This window comes from Argopecten irradians, chromosome 4 (genome assembly GCF_041381155.1).
Source record: "Argopecten irradians isolate NY chromosome 4, Ai_NY, whole genome shotgun sequence".
Classification (NCBI taxonomy): domain Eukaryota; kingdom Metazoa; phylum Mollusca; class Bivalvia; order Pectinida; family Pectinidae; genus Argopecten; species Argopecten irradians.
The window spans coordinates 21233557-21255118 of NC_091137.1; the positions used below are offsets into that span (position 1 = coordinate 21233557).

Here is a 21562-nt window from a genome sequence, read left to right on the forward strand (position 1 = left end):
AAATTATCATCTCACATGCATCAAAAGCTTTAGCACCCTGTCACAATACACAACAATAGTTCGTAACTTTTTGTGAGAGACAAAAATAAGTTCGGACGTCATTAAGCTAGAGGCAATATAGCCCTGGAGTATTAGTGCAAAAATGGTATGCGCTTCACATAGGACACTCTTTAGAGACCTATCTCTAGAGACAAACAGACTCTCAATAAAGCTGATATACTGTATTAAAGACTTAATTGGTTCAATGGACGAGATACATAATGGGACTAGATTTCTTTAGTATCGCTTTCAGTTATTGGAATATCCTTGTTTGTTTATGTTAATTGATATGTATAGACTTGTTCACATCCCAAGAGTGACTCAGTTATTATATGTGGCAAGTCGTTGACCGTACAGTGACCCGAGGTTTATCATCATTGTTATTAGCATGTTGTCAGAAGCCAAAAACATACATCGCTGTTAATAGGACGTTAATAAATCAAACAAACAAACATCGTAATATCATCTGCTGGAATTCGATACTGTGGAACACTGTAAATACATTGTGTTCGACAACAATTTGTATGTCAAAGTTTGTCAACAAAGTTTGCGGACAAACATGAAGAGTCGTTTAAGAAGTATAGAAAAGTTAAAGTCGCAAATACAATCGCCTGATACAATCATGGCTTCATTTAGATACATACTTTCAAATGGGAAACATATGGGTAGTTCCACTTTTAAAAGAAGACGCTTTGCGCAGTTTCCAAAATCACATCTTACGACGTTCAAATTAGCATAAAATGTTTTATATCTATTTTGTTTCAGCAACGAAGTACGAACTAAAATCGTTGTTTCATCATCTCTCTGACGCATTACGTGAAAGAAAGATATGAACTATTATTTAACTTTTTGGATTTAATAGAAAATGTAACATTTTTTACAGGTGGGGTAGTTGTTCATCCAAAAGATTTCGGCGTTCTCGGAAGATCAAAGAATCTAGTGCACGAGCTTGGTCACGTGCTCGGATTATGGCACGTGCATCATGGTGTGTCAGAGATGGACTGTTCCGACTCATGTCTAGAGACTGAGCCCTCTATAGAACTCGGTGACCTTTGTTCGGACACATTGCCGACGCCGAACAATACCGCTTGTCGTGACCCGGATTGGGCACAGCAGTCCTGTGGTATCCAAGCATTCACCGACACACCTTTTGCCAACTACATGGGCTATGGAGGTCAGTATAACACCACAATATCTGATAAATCTTAATTCCCAGGATTGTCAATGAAATCTGCTATTCTAATTAGATATGATCATGACAAATCATGTCCTGCAGTTTGGGTGTTAGAATATTACCTGCTGCCCCCAGTCCATGAAAGGCGACTAAATTTTCGATAAAATTTCACTATTTTCCAAGCCGACTTTCTTAATGTAATGCCGCTCTTGACTCTGCCTCACATTTGTCATAGCGTTCAGCGTAAGCGTCGCCCCTCTGAGAAAGGGTTCTGTCCCCTTATCGAAACACACTCATTATCCATGAGGTTTCTCTTGCTGTTTTTGGCAGCATGCTCTAATGAGTAATTTAATTTCCGTCTATTTCAATAAGAAAACAAATCACGAATATACCCTTAAGCATACCCCTTAGTTGGTGATTAAGACTTCACAATATATTAACAGCTATGGTTTGTTAAGGACGGCCTCCCATGCATCCACTGTATATCGTGAACGAATGCCTGTAAGTTTGGGAGGCTGCGGTATATTCATGTTGTGTCTCCTTGCAACCGTGGAGCTCTTTTTTCCACTTGATAATGTTATCTCACTGAAACATGCGCTCTGCGCTCATGGTAATTTGAGAGGTCAAAAGTCAAAGGGTGAAAATTTACATTTTCATTGTTTAAGTCCTAATTGATTAAATATTAGAATCGAGATACCATTTTATGCAGGTTTACCTGTAAATACTAGATTTGTTAAATTTGATTTGTCAAGAAAAGTGATGAAAAATTTAAAAAGAAGGTCACAGTGACCTAGTTAAGCATTTATTCTATTTTAACTTTAAAAGCTTTTTTCTCATGGAAACGTTTGAATTTTTCAAAGATTTGATAGCTTGAAATTGATGTTTAGTACTGGATGTGGATCTTGACATGACCTGCTTAGATGATTACATCCTAGTGTCATATTGGCTTGGTCACGTGCATGAATTAGGTCATATTCAATTAATGGTATTATCTTTCCGATTTGCATCCGCTGTTTTCCCATGTTTGTAGCAGGTTTTCAAATTATTTAAGCTTGTTTTATGAGCTAATTTCAAGCATCCCCTACACTAAAGATAGAATTTTAGAATTGTGTCTGCTGCCGTACAGCATGATTGTAAAAGGCGACTAAATTTGGAATCTTAATTCCTAGATGTTACCTAAATGAAAATAGTATAAATTTACAATTTTGATTGGCCTTATATATGCCTTTGAAGATTTGTGCAAAATTTTATTGAAATTTCTTCAGCAGTTTTGGAGAAGAAGTCGAAAATGTAAATTCTTTACGGACAAACGACGGACGATGAAGGACAAAAGGCGATTAGAATAGGTCACTAAATCTTCGTTTCAGGTGACCTAATAAAAATGGTCTATATCTATTCTTTATTTTCACTATTTCATATAAACTTTTTTTTATTTAAAATACTGAAAAAGTCAATTTTAATATGATTGTAATGTTTTGATGACCTAGCCGAATTGAAAAATAGCTTGTTTGTAAGATTTCCTCTAGTAAGAATAATAACCAAATGTGGTAATGCTGAGTGGTTAAAACCCAGGAGTTTGTAGCGAAGACCGGTCGATAGACTAACACATGCTTCGGTGTATGATGACTCACACCGTTCGTCTGTTAGGAGGAACTTGTGAAAATGTGTAATGGTAGGGTCAATCAATGTCTGTGGCCCGCCGCGAACTTTGGCAGTTATCCTGATTATGATAATATTGATAATTAGTTTGCAGATACGCAAAGTATTTATGGAGATGATGCGATTGTTACCGTTGTCAATTGTAATATTTTTCAGCATTAATTCTGTAACATCCTGCATGCAATCCTCCTAATTGCAAAAGTGTTTGACACGTAAAATCCTATTCGATACGGGAGTATTTCTCGCCATTTAACAATTATTTTGATTTAAACACGAGCCAGTCATCACCTCAGTATGTGAAGTGATGATCCCTCCACCACTATCCTTGTTTTCACCCTCCCTTTAACCCCTGACCTATATATTATATCACTCTATCACCGGGCTGGTTTTTATACTCTGTTTGAACCATAGACCTTTACTAATAATCACTCTACCACCGAATTTTCATATCGATCTATCACTGACCTGGTTTAGATGGTTCCATTTAACTTTTCGATATTCTGATCCCTCTGCCACTGGCTTGATATTTACCCGTCCCTCAACTTCTAAATTTACGTTAAGGATTCAATATGTCGGCATCCCGACAGAGGTTTCTGTTCAACAATTCATATTCCATTTCGCCTATCTAAATCGAAACGTCATGTTTATCTTTAATCGATCGCTTGATTGGGATTGGTTAAAGGTCAAGGTCACAATTATCATTTGGTTTGGTTCGTTCTATTAGATTAACGTCAACAGCCGTGATCATTTAAGGACGGTCTTTCTTTAGTACAATGTATTGCAGTGTGTGAAGGTATGTATGTAATGGGAGGCTGGTGTGTATTCGTTTTGTCTGGTCCTCTATACAAAAGACACTTCACGAATATACCGCAGTCTTCCAAAACACGCACGTCAAATATGCAAGACACCACATACGCGAGGATTGGGCTCTGAGTTCTATCCCCTGGCCGAGACACACCAAAGTCTATAAAAGTGGTAGTTTCTGCTCCTGCTTAGCGCTCAGCATACAGGGAGTGGGGCGACTTGTTCGCCCGTTGTCAGTATAATGGTACCAGGTTGGGTCACTGTGTTGCTTGGTGTCTCCGGCGGCATGCTTCAGTGATATAGCACTATCAAAAGGGCAACCGTTCCACTATACAAGAAGACACAACATGAATATACCGCAGTCTCCCGAAACACGCACCTCGCAAAACATACACGCAACACACCGCATATATGGGAGGCCGTCCTTACATGACAGTAGCTGTTAATAGGACGTTAATTAATCAAACAAACAAGCAATTGTAAGGGACTTTATCAACAACTCACACTTCGAAAGTTCTGTCCCCTGGGCGAGCCACACCAAAGTTTATAAAGTGGTAATTTCTGTTCCTGCTTAGCGCTCAGCATACAGGGAGTGGGACGACTGCTTCGCCCGTTGTCAGTATAATGTGACCGGATGGTGTGTGTTACTTTTTGTCTTCGACGGCATGCTTTAGTGATATAGCACTATAAAAAGGGCAACAGTTCTACTATACAAGAAGACACAGCACCAACATACCACAGTCCCCCAAAACACGCACCTCGCACTTCACACACGCTACACACTGCAAACATGGGAGGCCGTCCTTACGTGAACCTGGCTGTTGATAGAACGTTAAAATAATTTTTTTAAAAATCAAACCCTTTCAAAGCAATCTAATTGAAAAATACAGATGGAAATTAAATAAAATGGAATAAAAAGTAAACTGAAAAATCGTGTATAATTGAAAAATATCAAATACTTGTACATAAGTATTATTTATTAAGCTTATAACAATTTCTTACTTGTTCGTTGAGTATAAATATCATATTTATCCAATTGTTTCATAATGTACATATCTCAAATACGCCAGTTTGTCATTATAAACACAAGTCTCATGTCGTGCGAAGAAATCATGCATGAATGTATTTGAAATGTGTACATTATGAAACAACTGGATAAATTTGATATTTGAAACATTTAATCAAAATTCCTCGTACCGCCAAAATGCTCACCATATTATGACAGATAAATTAAAACAGAACCATGAAAGAGTTGGGTATAGGGATGGAAAAGTGAAATATTTCTCAACTTTCTCTGAAGTTAGGAAGCATGCAGTCAGTAAATCAGTTAGTGTTTAATACTTACTTGCAGGTACCACATCTATTTATTGGGATTTTGTAAAGTATTTTGGAAACAAACTACAGATAAAGTAGCTTTATTCGGGTAAACTTATTTTCGCAACCTGCGTGTTTAAATGTTACTATTTTCGCGATAAAAACGCGTGGTAACTGTTTAAGACAAGTTCGCATGTAAACGAAAGATTTTTTGCGCTAGAACGTATTTCGTGTAATAAGTGTAAATTTCCACATTTTCGCTGTTTTTATTTCTCGTAACAATTTTCAAAGCTATAATTGCTTTGTTGCGTTTTTCTTCTGGTACTACTTTCACACGTAATTTAAGGGTCAGAGTGTATGCATTATTAGGAGTCGCCTTATGATCGTTTTAACTCTATAGCCTTTTGTTATATCAAAAATTCAATAGACTAGAAATTTTATTTTGGTTTCTAGATAATGTCTTAGTTTGTTTGTTGTAACTTGTTGCTACGTGATGATTCTCGCATAGAGAGATCATTTACGTTAGAACGGTTACATGTTAAACAAGTACGTTAGAAGTCTGGGGTTCAATCGCTAGAAAATGTAATTTTGATTCATAATAATCTACTCGGTAGAATGATACTCATTAATACATGCGAAGTAGTCAGTTTGGCCTCTGGAAACTTAAGACGTTCCTGGAAGAGGAGTATGCAAACCTGGTTAACACTTGCCACAACATACCTTTCAGCAAGAGCGCTATTTAGTTTAATGGGTTGATCGTTCGAGTTTAAGAAGTATTTCTTATGATAATCCTAGTGTATATATATGGCTTTCAGAAAAAACTGAATTAATTTTACAAGTATATTGAGTTGCAACAATATCGAATAATAACGTTGGTTTATCATCTGGATCTGCAGCTTATTGCCTTTTATCCAGAACTTGTGAGTGCGCAGGCTGAATAATTAGTGTAGTGTCGCGATGTTTGCTTTTTAATGTCGACGTTACCATTTTTGGATAGTTGTGGGTCAGCGATATTATACGGGATATTTTGCTTCATACACACTGGCTAACATTGTGTATCTTTGAATCTGTACGCCTCTGCTAAAATTTACTGCTAGACATTGATTTGCATTATTTACTGCAATGAATTTTGAGTTCGGAGCTGCTGTAGGATTTGTGGAGGAGGATGTCAAAAATTATTTACAATTGAAGATTACATGATTTGAGTGGAAACATTTACGATATATGGGATTTATTATGTAGGCGTCCGCTAGATAAAATCATGAGCTTTGTTACATTATCATTTTGATTCTCCGGACATTGATATAGAAAAAAATATCGAAGTTCAGGCCGCACGACTGTAAATGAAGGTCAATTTGCTCTTTTAAATATAAAAAATGCATTTCATATTTATCATTCCATGCATCTTATTATTAATTGGGTGGGTTTTTTCTTTTCTCTTTTAATTGAATGTTTCATCTTCGTCATAACCCTATGATTTAATTGCTAATATTTAAAAAAATGTTTATTGTTATTCAACAGTAAAAAAAATAAGACTGATTTCGGTGCTACTGAGCTAACACTTTTAACTCTTCTTGTGTGTATTTATGCAAGTTAGTCTGTGTTAACAGACGGACTATTTCCCAATTGGAATCCATCAAACGATCGGACAATAGTTGATATATACCATGCACACAGTCAGATTCATTCATAAAACAGCTTTACTGGTTTATAGAGTACAAAACCATAATGACTGGCTGAGAAACTGGCATTATATATACACTGTCGCCGACAGCTGAGATCGATACAGGTTAAGTACCAAATGGTCCACCTTTAAATAAGAATAAGTACCATTGATTACTCAGTGTGTTTCTTCCTCTCGTCCCTTGAGCACGTGCTTGTGTCAGACAGAAATATGGTTCGACTTGATTCTGCCACACCCTGTTATATGATGAATTCGTCCCATAATCAACAACGAGCAAAATTACTCAAATAACAATACAATTGATTAACATGTAAACAATTTACATTGATAAAACATTATAGTCTATAAAATGGAAGTTTTTGCTCCTGCTGAACTCTCGGCATAAAAAAGTGTTACGACTTTTTTGCCGGTTGTCAGTATGATGTGACCGGACAGGGTGTGCTGTGTGGTGTGTTTGGCAGCATATTCAGTGAGATGACACTATAAAAAGGACAAGTTTGTTTTCGCTATAACAAGGAGACACACCGCGATGATACTGCAGCCTCCAAATACATACATATATTTACATACAATACATTGCATACAGGAGCCGTCATTATGTTTGCCAAAATGAAATATCATCCTGGTCCTCCATTTCAGACGACGCTTGTATTGATCACTTCACCCCACAGCAAATGGCGCGGATGCATTGTTACCTGGACTTGGTCTATCAACCATGGACAACCAACTTGAAGCCGGCCCCGGTACCACTACCGCCTAGGGTAGGCATAACAGTGGATAGTTATTACATTTGTGCGTCATGTTAATATGACACTTCATCACATTGTTATGGCAAGTTAGACACCTGCAATGTGAACGCCTAACTGGTCTCTACCTAGTTAGATCCATCACATGTAGCAATCAGGGTTTTAATGTAAATATGATACTATTATGACAGTTATTAAGAAAGTTGATGGTTTTTTTCTACAATTCATGTCAAAGAAAGTGAATGACAATTAAAATAATGTCGATGCTCTATGATAAAAAGGTCAATGTGAATATATATAAGTATTCTGTTTCAGATCCTCTCCTCTAGCGAGGACAGTGTCACGCTTGGCTGGGTAGCACCATTTCGCCCTTACACCTCTGTATTGACAACATCGTTGTGCGATATGTGTACTGATGCAGACGCTGTCATTCAATTTGCTACCAATTCCAGCTCGTCTCATCCTACTCCGGAACCCTTTGATTTCGCACCCAGGCAAGCCGAAGGTATTTACACGTGCCGAAAGGCATACTCCGACATCACTATTACAACTGTTTCCCAATTATATTGATTCTGCAAAGTCGTTGACTCTTGATAGATTTCATTCTGACATGTGTTGTACCTGAGTGAAAGGTTCTTGTGATTTAAGAAATATTTTATTGAATTGACGACGATAAAAACGACAGCAATGTTAAACAAAACTGTTTAACCCTGACAAATGCTTTTACATCGTCGATATAAACTGGGGTGACAGACGAATCAAATATTTCCTAATGACTTATTTAGAACATCTGGGTGATAATGGTGATACTGGCGATTAACGTTTACTCAGTAACCCCGGAAATTTTGAAACATGACTTAAACATTTACTTACCAAGTATAACTTTTATGTATTGATACTTTTGAAAGAAAACGTTTACTAATTATACCGATTTCAGGTCAGACCGGTACTGATAAATAGGCCTTACTTAACTCTTAATACTGCCGATGCTGTTAAATGATAAATGAGGTTTTACTTTTGGTTTAACCGATGCAAATCAATGTGGTAAATATCATGTTGTATTTTAGGTCACCCGGATGCAGATAAATGTGGTAAATATCATGCTGTATTCTAGGTCACCCGGATGCAGATAAATGTGGTAAATATCATGCTTTATTCTATGTCACCCGGATGCAGATAAATGTGGTAAATATCATGTTGTATTCCAGGTCACAAGGATGCAGATAAATGTGGTAAATATCATGCTGTATTCTAGGTCACCCGAATGCAGATAAATGTGGTAAATATCATGCTGTATTCTAGGTCATCCGGATGCAGTTAAATGTGGTAAATATCATGCTGTATTCTAGGTCACCCGGATGCAGATAAATGTGACATGAGTGTCTACGCCTGGATGCCTGATACCATTACTGGACCGAGTGACTGTCGACCACATGGCTGCTACATAGATCTATTCTTTACTTTCCCTGTTATTCCTAATAGGTAATTTGGTGGTTTTTTTTATATAAATTTACAGTAATGGTAACAAAATACTAAAATGTAATCTTCAGTTGAAATCAATGTATAAATTGTCGCTTATTTTTCTGAAGAAAAATATTTTAAACGGAAAAGTGGGAACCAGCGCGGTTAGTTGGATGTGCTTTCTTTTTTGTATGTCGGCATTGAAACTCGAATTTGACAGCATGACTGTCTGCATGCATTTGATATTCGGTAATGAAATGCCAGTCATATTTTACCCTCACTTGATACCCAGGTGCGTTAAAAAATGCAGGTGCATAATTGCATTTATGACACAGCGATCTATGGCTGGAATGCAATCATTTCGGTACATGGTACGATAACCCCCAATAAACCAATATATATGTGTGGTAGAGGTACCCTTGTGGACGTATTTATACCTAATTTAATTTATTTATTGATAAAACGATGATATGGTAGACACCGTACAAAGGTTTGGTGGGAACAACAACCACACACGTCAAAGAAGAAACGCTTAAATACGCGGAAACTATTTTTTTCTTTTAATTTTAGAAAATGATAATAAATTGTAATCAAAACTACATGTATAATTTTATTTGCATGGTTTAAAATATCACTAATTGAAGTAAACAAAATTGAATACAAAACACAATACGAAATTTTATTATTTGGAACACAGAAAACTTCTTAAAAATCAAATAATGAATTCAATGCACAACTTTTTGTTTTGTGTTCAAATAGTGACATCAAATTGGCTTTTAGCGTATGCATATGCAAAATTAATTTATTAGATTTTGATTTTAATTCAGAAATCATGCGAAATGCTCATATAATATCCGTAATACGACGTGTGGGATATGCGTGAGTATTAGGAAATGACTCTCATGATTTGTAATCAAAATTATTCAACCAAAGAGGTTAAGTTGTTAACATCTGAGAGGACTTTTCCTTAATATGTTGTTAATGTTCTTTGGGTGAACCATGTGTTTGAGGTAATAGCATCTGAATTACTTGTATTATGAAGTTTAAGCCGAAGAGTTTTGCGTCCATAGTTGCAGGTTTTTTTTATCATATTTTCAGTATTAAAAGTTAAATAAATTGCTTCTATACACATTGGACAATAAATACAATTAATATTTTAGAGTTTCAATATGGGTGGTGTGGAATGCAAAAGATGGAATCAGTGACGTCAAACTTTTCCACGTAGATGGTGACGTCACATCCCTTGGTCCGTACTCCGGATACTGTGATACTGTGCTGTCTATTGAAGTGTTCGTGACGAAACCAGTTAATAAGGTTTATTATTACTACACAAAGCCAAAGTATTTTATACTATGTGAATAAATCATAATAAATTAATGACGTCACAATTTAACTATACACATGCACAAACATGACAAAAATTCATATTTACGAAATGTGTTTTCGCTTTGATCTCAAACTTATACATTTGTGTATGCTTTATGGGATTCATATATCTGAATAGATCGAATGCATTATGTAAAACATCTGAAACTATCTAATCATATAACGTATCATCAGTTTCATATATATATATGCAAGTCAAAATTCCAGAAACAGATCCTAAAGATTATGAATATTTTCTTTTTAGGTTCGAATCTACATTACCAATCCATACGTTGCTATAGACGCCGTGCAGTTGTCGACGTCCAGTGACTACACAGAATGTTCCGACTGTAGGAACAGTAGGTACACACTGACACGGAATCCGCCATTTTCTGCAGGAGAGATAAAGCAATTGAAACGTTCCCGATATGTAGACAGGTAATATTTATGAGAATTCTTTACTATGTTACTGTATTTTCATATGATTTTTAAATGTAGTCAGAAGCTCGGATTCAATCATTATCTGATATTCAATTATTGAATTGCTATTTCAGAGAAGTGGAAGCAGATCAAATATATACCTACCACGTGCATGTTCACGCTGAATCGGGAGGACAAAGCGTCCAGTCTCCCTCATTGGTATACACACACGGACAGGCATATTGTGGCGATGGCAATGTTGACCAGTAAGTATAAAACATATTAAAGTAACCTTACATATCCGTCGCCTTTCTTCTGTCATCATCCACTAGGCTCTATCTGTAAATGTTTACCTCTGAAATAACTTTTTTCATTTTTTCCCCTTTTTTTCTTCTTGGATTTTGCCAAACCGAATTTTCATACCTGTTTATTTTTCAGATTTAAGTAAGTATTAGACTCACTTTTCATAAAATGAACGAATTGATTGCTTATTCCGGGCTTTTACTTTGTTCATTTGAGTTTTTATTGCTATAGATTTGTCAAAGTTCTGTTTAAAATAAAAGTTATATAATGTGTCCTCCTTATATTTGTTGAATGTTGTAAAAGTTTTCTCTATCTATTGTTCCTTTGAAAACACATGGAATAAGAAAAAAATACTTTTGAAAACCTCTGTGAGCATGGTACAAATAGAAAGAATGTGGGCGAAAATCAGATGTAAGAGGATTTCAATTAAAACTGGTAATTGGTGAATGTGAACAACAGAATATTTAAATCGAAATGTAACAATTATGGACATTTGAGAGTTGAGAGGGTTCGATAGGAGTAAAAGTGGATACAGAAGATTGTGTAACGTTCTTGATGTTAAGTTCCACAAGGTATATATCATCAGATGTCAAGAAAACTGTTTCAAGTATCAACTGAGACCTTAGAAGACAATAAAAAAGAAAATTAGACAATATGTATCTTATTATTATAGTTCCTTTAACAGTCGTAATAACATGTGTTGGTCCGTACAGCCTAGGTTTATATACTCGAGACATACTTAGCTAAAGGGCTTGGAGCACTGTTTCTAGCGGGTATTGTAGATGCAGTAGAAGTTACTTATAAACAAACATTATTAACAATAAAACTAACACAAACTGGATGTTAATTGAAAGCCTTGCTATCGCGGTATCGCAGCAATATACAAACAATGGCCCAATGAAATGTGCATTATTTAATGTCAGGTAACAGAAACTTACAAAGTATAATGATGCATAACCGACGTTATTCTTCTTTTGTCCTGTGTTGAATAGACATTTCATTTTTATATCAATATATTTATATAGGGTTTTTCAGTCATTCAGTAAATATTGTAGATACTCGGACTTAAAAATCTGTTTTGATTATATTTTATTGGTGTTGTCAATATCATCCACTGAATTATCAAAGTTCAACGTTTCCAAATCATGATTTTATTAAACATGACTAATTTATTTCACAGGTTTAAAAGACAGCAATTTCCATATTCCGGGCATTTTTCAGTCATGTTTCGTCCGTCGTCATCCGCCGTGCGCCGTGCGTTAACATTTCACGTTTTGAACTTCTTCTCAAGTTCTACCGGTGCGATTTGGCTGAAACTTGCATGAAATGATACTGACATGGTCCTGACAAAGTATTGTTATTTTTCGGGTCGATCCGAAATCCAAGATGGCCGCCACAGCCGCCATCTTGAAAAACATATTTTGAACTTCTCAAGTTCTACCGTTGCGATTTGGCTGAAACTTGCATGAAATGATCCTGACATGGTCCCGACAAAGTGTTGTTATTTTTCGGGTCGATCCGAAATCCAAGATGGCCGCAACAGCCGCCTCTTGGAAACTTGAACTTGAACTTTCTCAAGTTCTACCGGTGCGATTTGGCTGAAACTTGCATGAAATTATCCTGACATGGTCCCGACAAAGTGTTGTTATTTTTCGGGTCGATCCGAAATCCAAGATGGCCGCCACAGCCGCCATCTTGAAAACACATTTTGAACTTCTTCTCAAGTTCTACCGGTGCGATTTGGCTGAAACTTGCATGAAATGATCCTGACATGGTCCCGACAAAGTGTTGTTATTTTTCGGGTAGATCCGAAATCCAAGATGGCCGCAACAGCCGCCTTTTGAAAACACATTTTGAACTTCTTCTCAAGTTCTACCGGTGCGATTTGGCTGAAACTTGCATGAAATTATCCTGACATGGTCCCGACAAAGTGTTGTTACATCTCTGGTTGATCCCAAATCGAAGATGACTACCATGACACGATATCTAATTAATTTCCTATCTGTTAAGGCCCTTGGGCCTCTTGTTTGAAATAAAATTTGTTGAAAGAAATCGAAAATGATCCTGACATGATCCTGACAAAGTGACACCATATATAATTAATTTTACTATTGTCAAGGTAGTCAGATGACCGTTAAGGCCCTTTGGGCCTCTTGTTATTAATATATATGTATATTTTTCATTTTAATTGTATCATTTTACAGTGCTTTTTCATATTAAAGTTATCGCAATAAATTGGGTTATAAAATGGTTCATAAATAACATACGAAATTTTGATACAAATCCTCTTAATTATAATGCGGATATACATTGCTTATTAACAGAGTTTCGGACGCTAACAAAGCCATGCAGCGTTCTTGTTGCTATTCTCACAGCCAGTTGTACTGTGTGCTGAAGTCGGCGGAATGACTAAGGTTCAATAAACCTCATATTACACGGTGTACTGGCAGTACATAACCCATTGTTATGGTTCTCAAATGTGGGTCTGTAGGCCAAGTCTAATGCCCCCTTGGGAACCAGTAACGTTCTTTATAACAACCGATATAACTTGCGGCAATAACTTTTTTATGATGCGATTCAGACACATGGAGGATATAATTGATGCTGAGGAGTATGACTCTTATTTATGATAGTTGCATATAACATTTTTAAGAAATTTAGTATTTCGTAGGGGTAATTATTCATCATACTTTGGTTTTATTCCATTGAAATAACTAATTGCGATGAATAGTAATATAATAATAATAGCTGAATAATATGGTGTTATCAAACCATGAAAACATTGGATAAAATTTACAGAATGATTTTTAAATCATCTGAGTTTCGATACTACATGTATAAAACAATTTTTACTGAAGTCATTTTTTAAGTACTGGTTATAAACTACTTTTATGTCTATATCTCTAGTGTCTTTTTCATTTATCTTATTTAACTGCAGAGACAAATTAGTTAAGGTGTCAGACAAGTGCAACTCATGTCTAAGGTCGATTTTACTTCTCTGAAAACTTCCTTTGGTTTTCTTTGTTTTATGTAGTGGTCTACACTTAAAATGACACGTGATTCTAGGGTAACTGTTTGTTCATCTGTCTTCCTTTGATAGAAGGAGTAATTACTTTCTGATTGAACCGTATATGTCTTGTTACATATGGCCAAGGCTGCTCTATTGTTTCAGTTGCCGCATTACATTACGTACTTTAAAAAGGCGACGTAATTTAGATATTTAATTTCTTTTTAGTCCCCGGTGAAACACTAAGGGGACTATAGTGTTTGTTCCCGTCTGTCTGATCAAACGATGGTAACATATGAGAAAATGCAGCTTGGGATTGAATTTGGGGTCAAAAGATCAACTAAAAAGGTCACCGTTACTTATTTCCTAAAAATATATTGTTTCACAATTTTTTGTTTCTGAATGATAACTTGAGAACACATCAACGAAATTTGTTCAAACTTCGTACAATGATACTGTAGGAGAAAACATAGCTTCGGATTGAATTTGGGTTCAAAAGGTCAACTAGAAAGGTCAATTTTACGAAAAATAGTTTTTTCATAAATTTTCGTTTCCGGACGATAACTTGAGAACACATCAACATAATGCGTTCAAATTTCATACAATGGTAGCATATCTAAGCAATAATAACCTGAAATAGATTAGCAACCGAAATTGACGGCAGGGGACGTGTGTTGTTGTAACACTTACTGTTAGCTTGTTCTACTCAATTTCCTAATTCTTCCTATCGTCTCTTACCACTGCCTCACATCTGTCTTCACGTGATCGTTTGCCTTTGTGCAGAAGGCTTTGGGTTCTGAACTCTGCCCTTTTACATCCATGCTAAGGATCGAACCCCGACCGGCTATGTGAAAGGCTAATACCTTAACCAAGTAGCTGAGCATAAAATTGATCTGTTTTGCTAACTTGATATTCCGCATGAAGTGATTTATCAGTTTAATGTTACTAGGTTGGGTGTGCTGTTTGGTATATTTGGCAGTTTGTTTCGATGCGATAGCACGTTACAACGTGTATGTCTCGACTATTACAAAGGGACACAACAATTAACCTGCAGCAGTCTTCTAAAACGTACACGCGAAATATGGAGGACATTTTGGGGATCTCCCCCCCCCCCCCAAGATTCAGTCACACTTAAAATGTGTGGCTGAAACATCTGGTGAATACATATCGTTTTCTTATTGCCACGTTAAATAATTATGTGTCACCTTATTTGTTAATGTAAAACAAACAAAAAATAATTCAACTCATAGTTGCACTTCTGAAGGTAGTCCGTAGGCCTAATAAGAAGAGGATTCAAATCTGAAACAAATCACAATACATTGATGGGAAGGTGTTTAAGACTTATAATTAAATAAAAAGTAATACTCTACAGATCAATAGAGTTTCTGGCTGTGTTACCCCGTGTCCTCTCATCTATTATGTAGCCATGCTATGGTTTATACAGAACAAATCCGTGTAGGCCGTTAACAAGTACTCGCACTCCCATAAACAGTGGTTATTGTCTGCACACTATAATGATTGCCTTCACGATAGCGAAATCGTTCTGACATGTTCGATTCTTCAGCACATGAATTTTGATTTTCTATATGAAATTCTTTTTAGTTTAAAGAATGAATCATCGTTTCTATGTAATACCATTTTATGGATCTTGTTATTTTGTCTTTTATATGGAATGACAGAATAAAATATTGTTGGTTTTGTAAGACAGGGATATATGTTAATCGTGTAAACTGTTGGACTGCTCGTGGCAAGCAAGTCAGACAAAACCTGCTGCAGTCGTGGAGCTGAACAGCGATCCATATTGTCAGTGACAGAAACCTATATGATTAGACTAATGCAGTTTCCTAACCAAAGTAGGTTCAGAGCAAAATCACCTTTTGTCATAGCAGGACAATTAAAATTTCCATAATGATCGGCTTATTATTTTACATATTACATTTTCGGACTTCTCCAAATATACTGAAGAAAATTAAGAAAATTCAATAACCTTGTATACACTCCATCTAAGGCATATGTCAGTTAAGATTATGAATGATATGACATTGTTTGCCATTATTTACCCACAACGATATATTTCGTAATGATTTCCAAATATGTGTGTATTTACGTCAGCATTAAAAGAGTGGGACGACTGGTTCGTGTTGTCAGTATAATATGCTTAGTGCTTTAGGCGGCATGCTTCAGTGATACAGCACTATAGAAAAGGGCAAAATATCCATTAAACTAGGCATCTCACGAATATACCGCAGTCTCTCAAAACACCGTCATGCATTTTACACACGCAACACATCGTACATTGCCCTGGCTGTTGATAGAACGTTGATTTAATCAAACAAACAAACGTATCATCTTATTATTATACAACCGTTATAATTCTTTCAGGTCTAAGGGTGAGGAGTGCGATGATGGAAACCTATTAGGAGCGGACGGATGTGACGTCAACTGTCACGTGGAACACCTATTTCATTGTAATGGTCAGTGACAGATTTGTTGGAATCATCTAAATAAGCTACTCGGATAAACAATGCTTCTCTGAAAAGAAAAGACTCAAAAAGGCATATGCTGTTGTACAACATTGAAACCAGATAGCATCATCTCATATATGCATTTGATATACACTGGGTTTTTCTAATATTTTGTATCTCAAACCTAGCGATGCAGTACATGATAACTAACGTTGACAAGAAATTAATTAAAATTGAGGAGTTATATGGAGAACACAATTCACTTTGCATCAGTATCTTTGACACTAGTCGCACCATGTATTATTGTCAGGTTTAATAGATCATCAATTACCTTATTTATAGGTAACCCTAGCATGTGTTTCCTACACGATGGAGACGGTATTTGCGAGGACTTTGAGCGAAACAGCAGTATAAAGGATTGCGGATTCTTCACCCCTGACGGATTTGAGGACCAGTGGGTGGTGACAGCTATAGCCAATCCCAGTTATCAAGCTCCAGGGTGTCCAGTCTCCCTAATAACGGGCACTCCAAATCAGAACACGGTAGGCTCTCAAGCCCAAGTTTACTGAAACAATATTCACTAAACGTATTCGTGTTAAAGACTACAATGCCAATTATTTTATTATCTCATGTACTAATACACCTCATTTTCTTCAGGTCTGTGCGCCATTCGTGCCGTGGGATGAGGCCTGGTTTCCATGTGGACACCGGTATGACAGTGGAAATTACTGGATAGAGGTAAATAAATAGTGTAAACACCGGTATGACAGTGGAAATTACTGGATAGAGGTAAATAAATAGTGTAACACCGGTATGACAATGGAAATTACTGGATAGAGGTAAATAAATAGTATAACACTGGTATAACAGTGGAAATTACTGGATAGAGGTAAATAACTAGTGTAAACACAAGTGTGACAGTGTAAATTACTGGATAGAGGTAAATAACTAGTGTAAACACAAGTGTGACAGTGTAAATTACTGGATAGAGGTAAATAAATAGTGTAAACACCGGTATAACAGTGTAAATTACTGGATAGAGGTAAATAACTAGTGTAAACACCGGTATAACAGTGTAAATTACTGGATAGAGGTAAATAAATAGTGTAAACACAAGTATGACAGTGGAAATTACTGGATAGAGGTAAATAACTAGTGTAAACACCGGTATAACAGTGTAAATTACTGGATAGAGGTAAATAACTAGTGTAAACACCGGTATAACAGTGTAAATTACTGGATAGAGGTAAATAACTAGTGTAAACACCGGTATAACAGTGTAAATTACTGGATAGAGGTAAATAACTAGTGTAAACACACGGTATATGACAGTGTAAATTACTTGTATAACAGTGTAAATTACTGAATAGAGGTAAATAAATAGTGTAAACACCAGTATAACAGTGTAAATTACTGGATAGAGGTAAATAAATAGTGTAAACACCGGTATAACAGTGTAAATTACTGGATAGAGGTAAATAAATAGTGTAAACACCGGTATAACAGTGTAAATTACTGGATAGAGGTAAATAACTAGTGTAAACACCGGTATAACAGTGTAAATTACTGGATAGAGGTAAATAAATAGTGTAAACACCAGTATAACGGTGGAAATTACTGGATAGAGGTAAATAAATAGTGTAAACACCGGTATAACAGTGTAAATTACTGGATAGAGGTAAATAACTAGTGTAAACACCGGTATAACAGTGGAAATTACTGGATAGAGGTAAATAACTAGTGTAAACACCGGTATAACAGTGGAAATTACTGGATAGAGGTAAATAACTAGTGTAAACACCGGTATAACAGTGGAAATTACTGGATAGAGGTAAATAAATAGTGTAAACACCGGTATAACAGTGTAAATTACTGGATAGAGGTAAATAAATAGTGTAAACACCGGTATAACAGTGTAAATTACTGGATAGAGGTAAATAAATAGTGTAAACACCGGTATAACAGTGTAAATTACTGGATAGAGGTAAATAAATAGTGTAAACACCGGTATAACAGTGTAAATTACTGGATAGAGGTAAATAAATAGTGTAAACACCGGTATAACAGTGTAAATTACTGGATAGAGGTAAATAACTAGTGTAAACACCGGTATAACAGTGTAAATTACTGGATAGAGGTAAATAAATAGTGTAAACACCGGTATAACAGTGGAAATTACTGGATAGAGGTAAATAAATAGTGTAAACACCGGTATAACAGTGTAAATTACTGGATAGAGGTAAATAACTAGTGTAAACACCGGTATAACAGTGGAAATTACTGGATAGAGGTAAATAACTAGTGTAAACACCGGTATGACAGTGGAAATTAATGGATAGAGGTAAATAACTAGTGTAACACTGGTATAACAGTGGAAATTACTGGATAGAGGTAAATAAATAGTGTAATCACCGGTATAACAGTGTAAATTACTGGATAGAGGTAAATAAATAGTGTAAACACAAGTATGACAGTGGAAATTACTGGATAGAGATAAAAAAAATAGTATAACACTGGTATAACAGTGTTAATTACTGGATAGAGGTAAATAAATAATGTAAACACCGGTATGACAGTAGAAATCACTAGAGGTAAATAAATAGCGTTAACACTGGTATAACAGTGTTAATTACTGGATAGAGGTAAATAACTAGTGTAAACACCGGTATAACGGTGTAAATTACTGGATAGAGGTAAATAACTAGTGTAAACACCGGTATAACGGTGTAAATTACTGGATAGAGGTAAATAAATAGTGTAAACACCAGTATAACGGTGTAAATTACTTGATAGAGGTAAATAAATAGTGTAAACACCGGTATAACAGTGTAAATTACTGGATAGAGGTAAATAAATAGTGTAAACACCTGTATAACAGTGTAAATTACTGGATAGAGGTAAATAACTAGTGTAAACACCTGTATAACAGTGTAAATTACTGGATAGAGGTAAATAACTAGTGTAAACACCAGTATAACAGTGTAAATTACTGGATAGAGGTAAATAACTAGTGTAAACACCAGTATAACGGTGGAAATTACTGGATAGAGGTAAATAAATAGTGTTAACACCAGTATATAACATTGTAAATTACTGGATAGAGGTAAATAACTAGTGTAAACACCGGTATAACAGTGTAAATTACTGGATAGAGGTAAATAAATAGTGTAAACACCAGTATAACATTGTAAATTACTGGATAGAGGTAAATAAATAGTGTAAACACCAGTATAACGGTGGAAATTACTGGATAGAGGTAAATAAATAGTGTAAACACCGGTATAACAGTGTAAATTACTGGATAGAGGTAAATAACTAGTATAAACACCGGTATAACAGTGTAAATTACTGGATAGAGGTAAATAACTAGTGTAAACACCGGTATAACAGTGTAAATTACTGGATAGAGGTAAATAAATAGTGTAAACACCGTATATAACAGTGTAAATTACTGGATAGAGGTAAATAACTAGTGTAAACACCGGTATAACAGTGTAAATTACTGGATAGAGGTGAATAACTAGTGTAAACACCGGTATAACAGTGGAAATTACTGGATAGAGGTAAATAACTAGTGTAAACACCGGTATAACATTGTAAATTACTGGATAGAGGTAAATAAATAGTGTAACACTGGTATAACAGTGGAAATTACTGGATAGAGGTAAATAACTAGTGTAAACACCGGTATAACAGTGTAAATTACTGGATAGAGGTAAATAAATAGTGTAAACACAAGTATGACAGTGGAAATTACTGGATAGAGGTAAATAACTAGTGTAAACACCGGTATAACAGTGTAAATTACTGGATAGAGGTAAATAACTAGTGTAAACACCGGTATAACAGTGTAAATTACTGGATAGAGGTAAATAACTAGTGTAAACACCGGTATAACAGTGGAAATTACTGGATAGAGGTAAATAAATAATGTAAACACCGGTATGACAGTAGAAATTACTAGAGGTAAATAAATAGTGTAAACACGGGTATAACAGTGTAAATTACTGGACAGAGGTTAATAAATAGTGTAAACACCGGTATAACAGTGTAAATTACTTGATAGAGGTTAATAAATAGTGTAAACACCGGTATAACAGTGTAAATTACTGGATAGAGGTAAATAAATAGTGTAAACACCGGTATAACAGTGTAAATTACTGGATAGAGGTAAATAACTAGTGTAAACACCGGTATAACAGTGTAAATTACTGGATAGAGGTAAATAAATAGTGTAAACACCGGTATAACAGTGTAAATTACTGGATAGAGGTAAATAACTAGTGTAAACACCAGTATAACGGTGGAAATTACTGGATAGAGGTAAATAAATAGTGTAAACACCGGTATATAACAGTGTAAATTACTGGATAGAGGTTAAATAAATAGTGTAAACACCGGTATAACAGTGTAAATTACTGGATAGAGGTAAATAAATAGTGTAAACACCGGTATAACAGTGGAAATTACTGGATAGAGGTAATTAAATAGTGTAAACACCAGTATAACGGTGGAAATTACTGGATAGAGGTAAATAACTAGTGTAGACATCCGTATAGTAGTGGAAGTTCTCGTGATGGATTTAGTCGTTGAATGCCAAGTTATGCCATGTTTGACATGAGTACACCGTCCACCGCAACTCCAGCTTCGTGTACATAGCATTAATTCAAAAAGACTTTTGGAACGAATCTTGAATTTATCATTTTCCAAACAGTATCTAGTCAATACACTCCATATGTGATTTTCGGAATAAATGAAATTATAATCCCTTACGAGACTCAATTTTCAGGTGTCGTCTATGTATGTTTATCACTGAACACGTCTTTTTTGTCCTTTCCCTTTTATCCATTTGTTTCCAGGCCTACTTTGCTAAGGCAGTGGTGGCCGCTGCGGTCCTGATCCACCTCGGATCAGACGGGAGGAGTAGACAGGATGATCCCGACCCTCGGATCCGTGTGGAACTTGTCTCGGCTAATAATGGGTCCAAGCCGCTGTCTGTCCACAGTCTGACAATCTCCTGTCGCCAAAACCCCATCACTGTACATATTAGACAAGATCTGTCCTTACCCTTCCAGCTTACTATTGGTAAACTATACCATAGATAAATTATCAATTTATCAC

At 35.7% G+C, this 21562-nt stretch overlaps 1 protein-coding gene across 1 annotated transcript in view; it reads left to right on the forward strand.

Annotated features, from left to right (window-relative positions):
* Positions 1-21562, forward strand: part of LOC138320928 (pappalysin-1-like) — a 42186-nt gene that overhangs the window by 13612 nt on the left and 7012 nt on the right. Inside the window, exons 4-14 of the mRNA XM_069264237.1 lie at positions 923-1213; positions 7314-7435; positions 7736-7925; positions 8770-8902; positions 10042-10195; positions 10512-10684; positions 10801-10932; positions 16359-16450; positions 16784-16983; positions 17099-17179; positions 21301-21526. Coding sequence (XP_069120338.1) covers positions 923-1213; positions 7314-7435; positions 7736-7925; positions 8770-8902; positions 10042-10195; positions 10512-10684; positions 10801-10932; positions 16359-16450; positions 16784-16983; positions 17099-17179; positions 21301-21526 — 1794 coding nt within the window. The remainder of the gene's footprint in view (positions 1-922; positions 1214-7313; positions 7436-7735; positions 7926-8769; positions 8903-10041; positions 10196-10511; positions 10685-10800; positions 10933-16358; positions 16451-16783; positions 16984-17098; positions 17180-21300; positions 21527-21562) is intronic.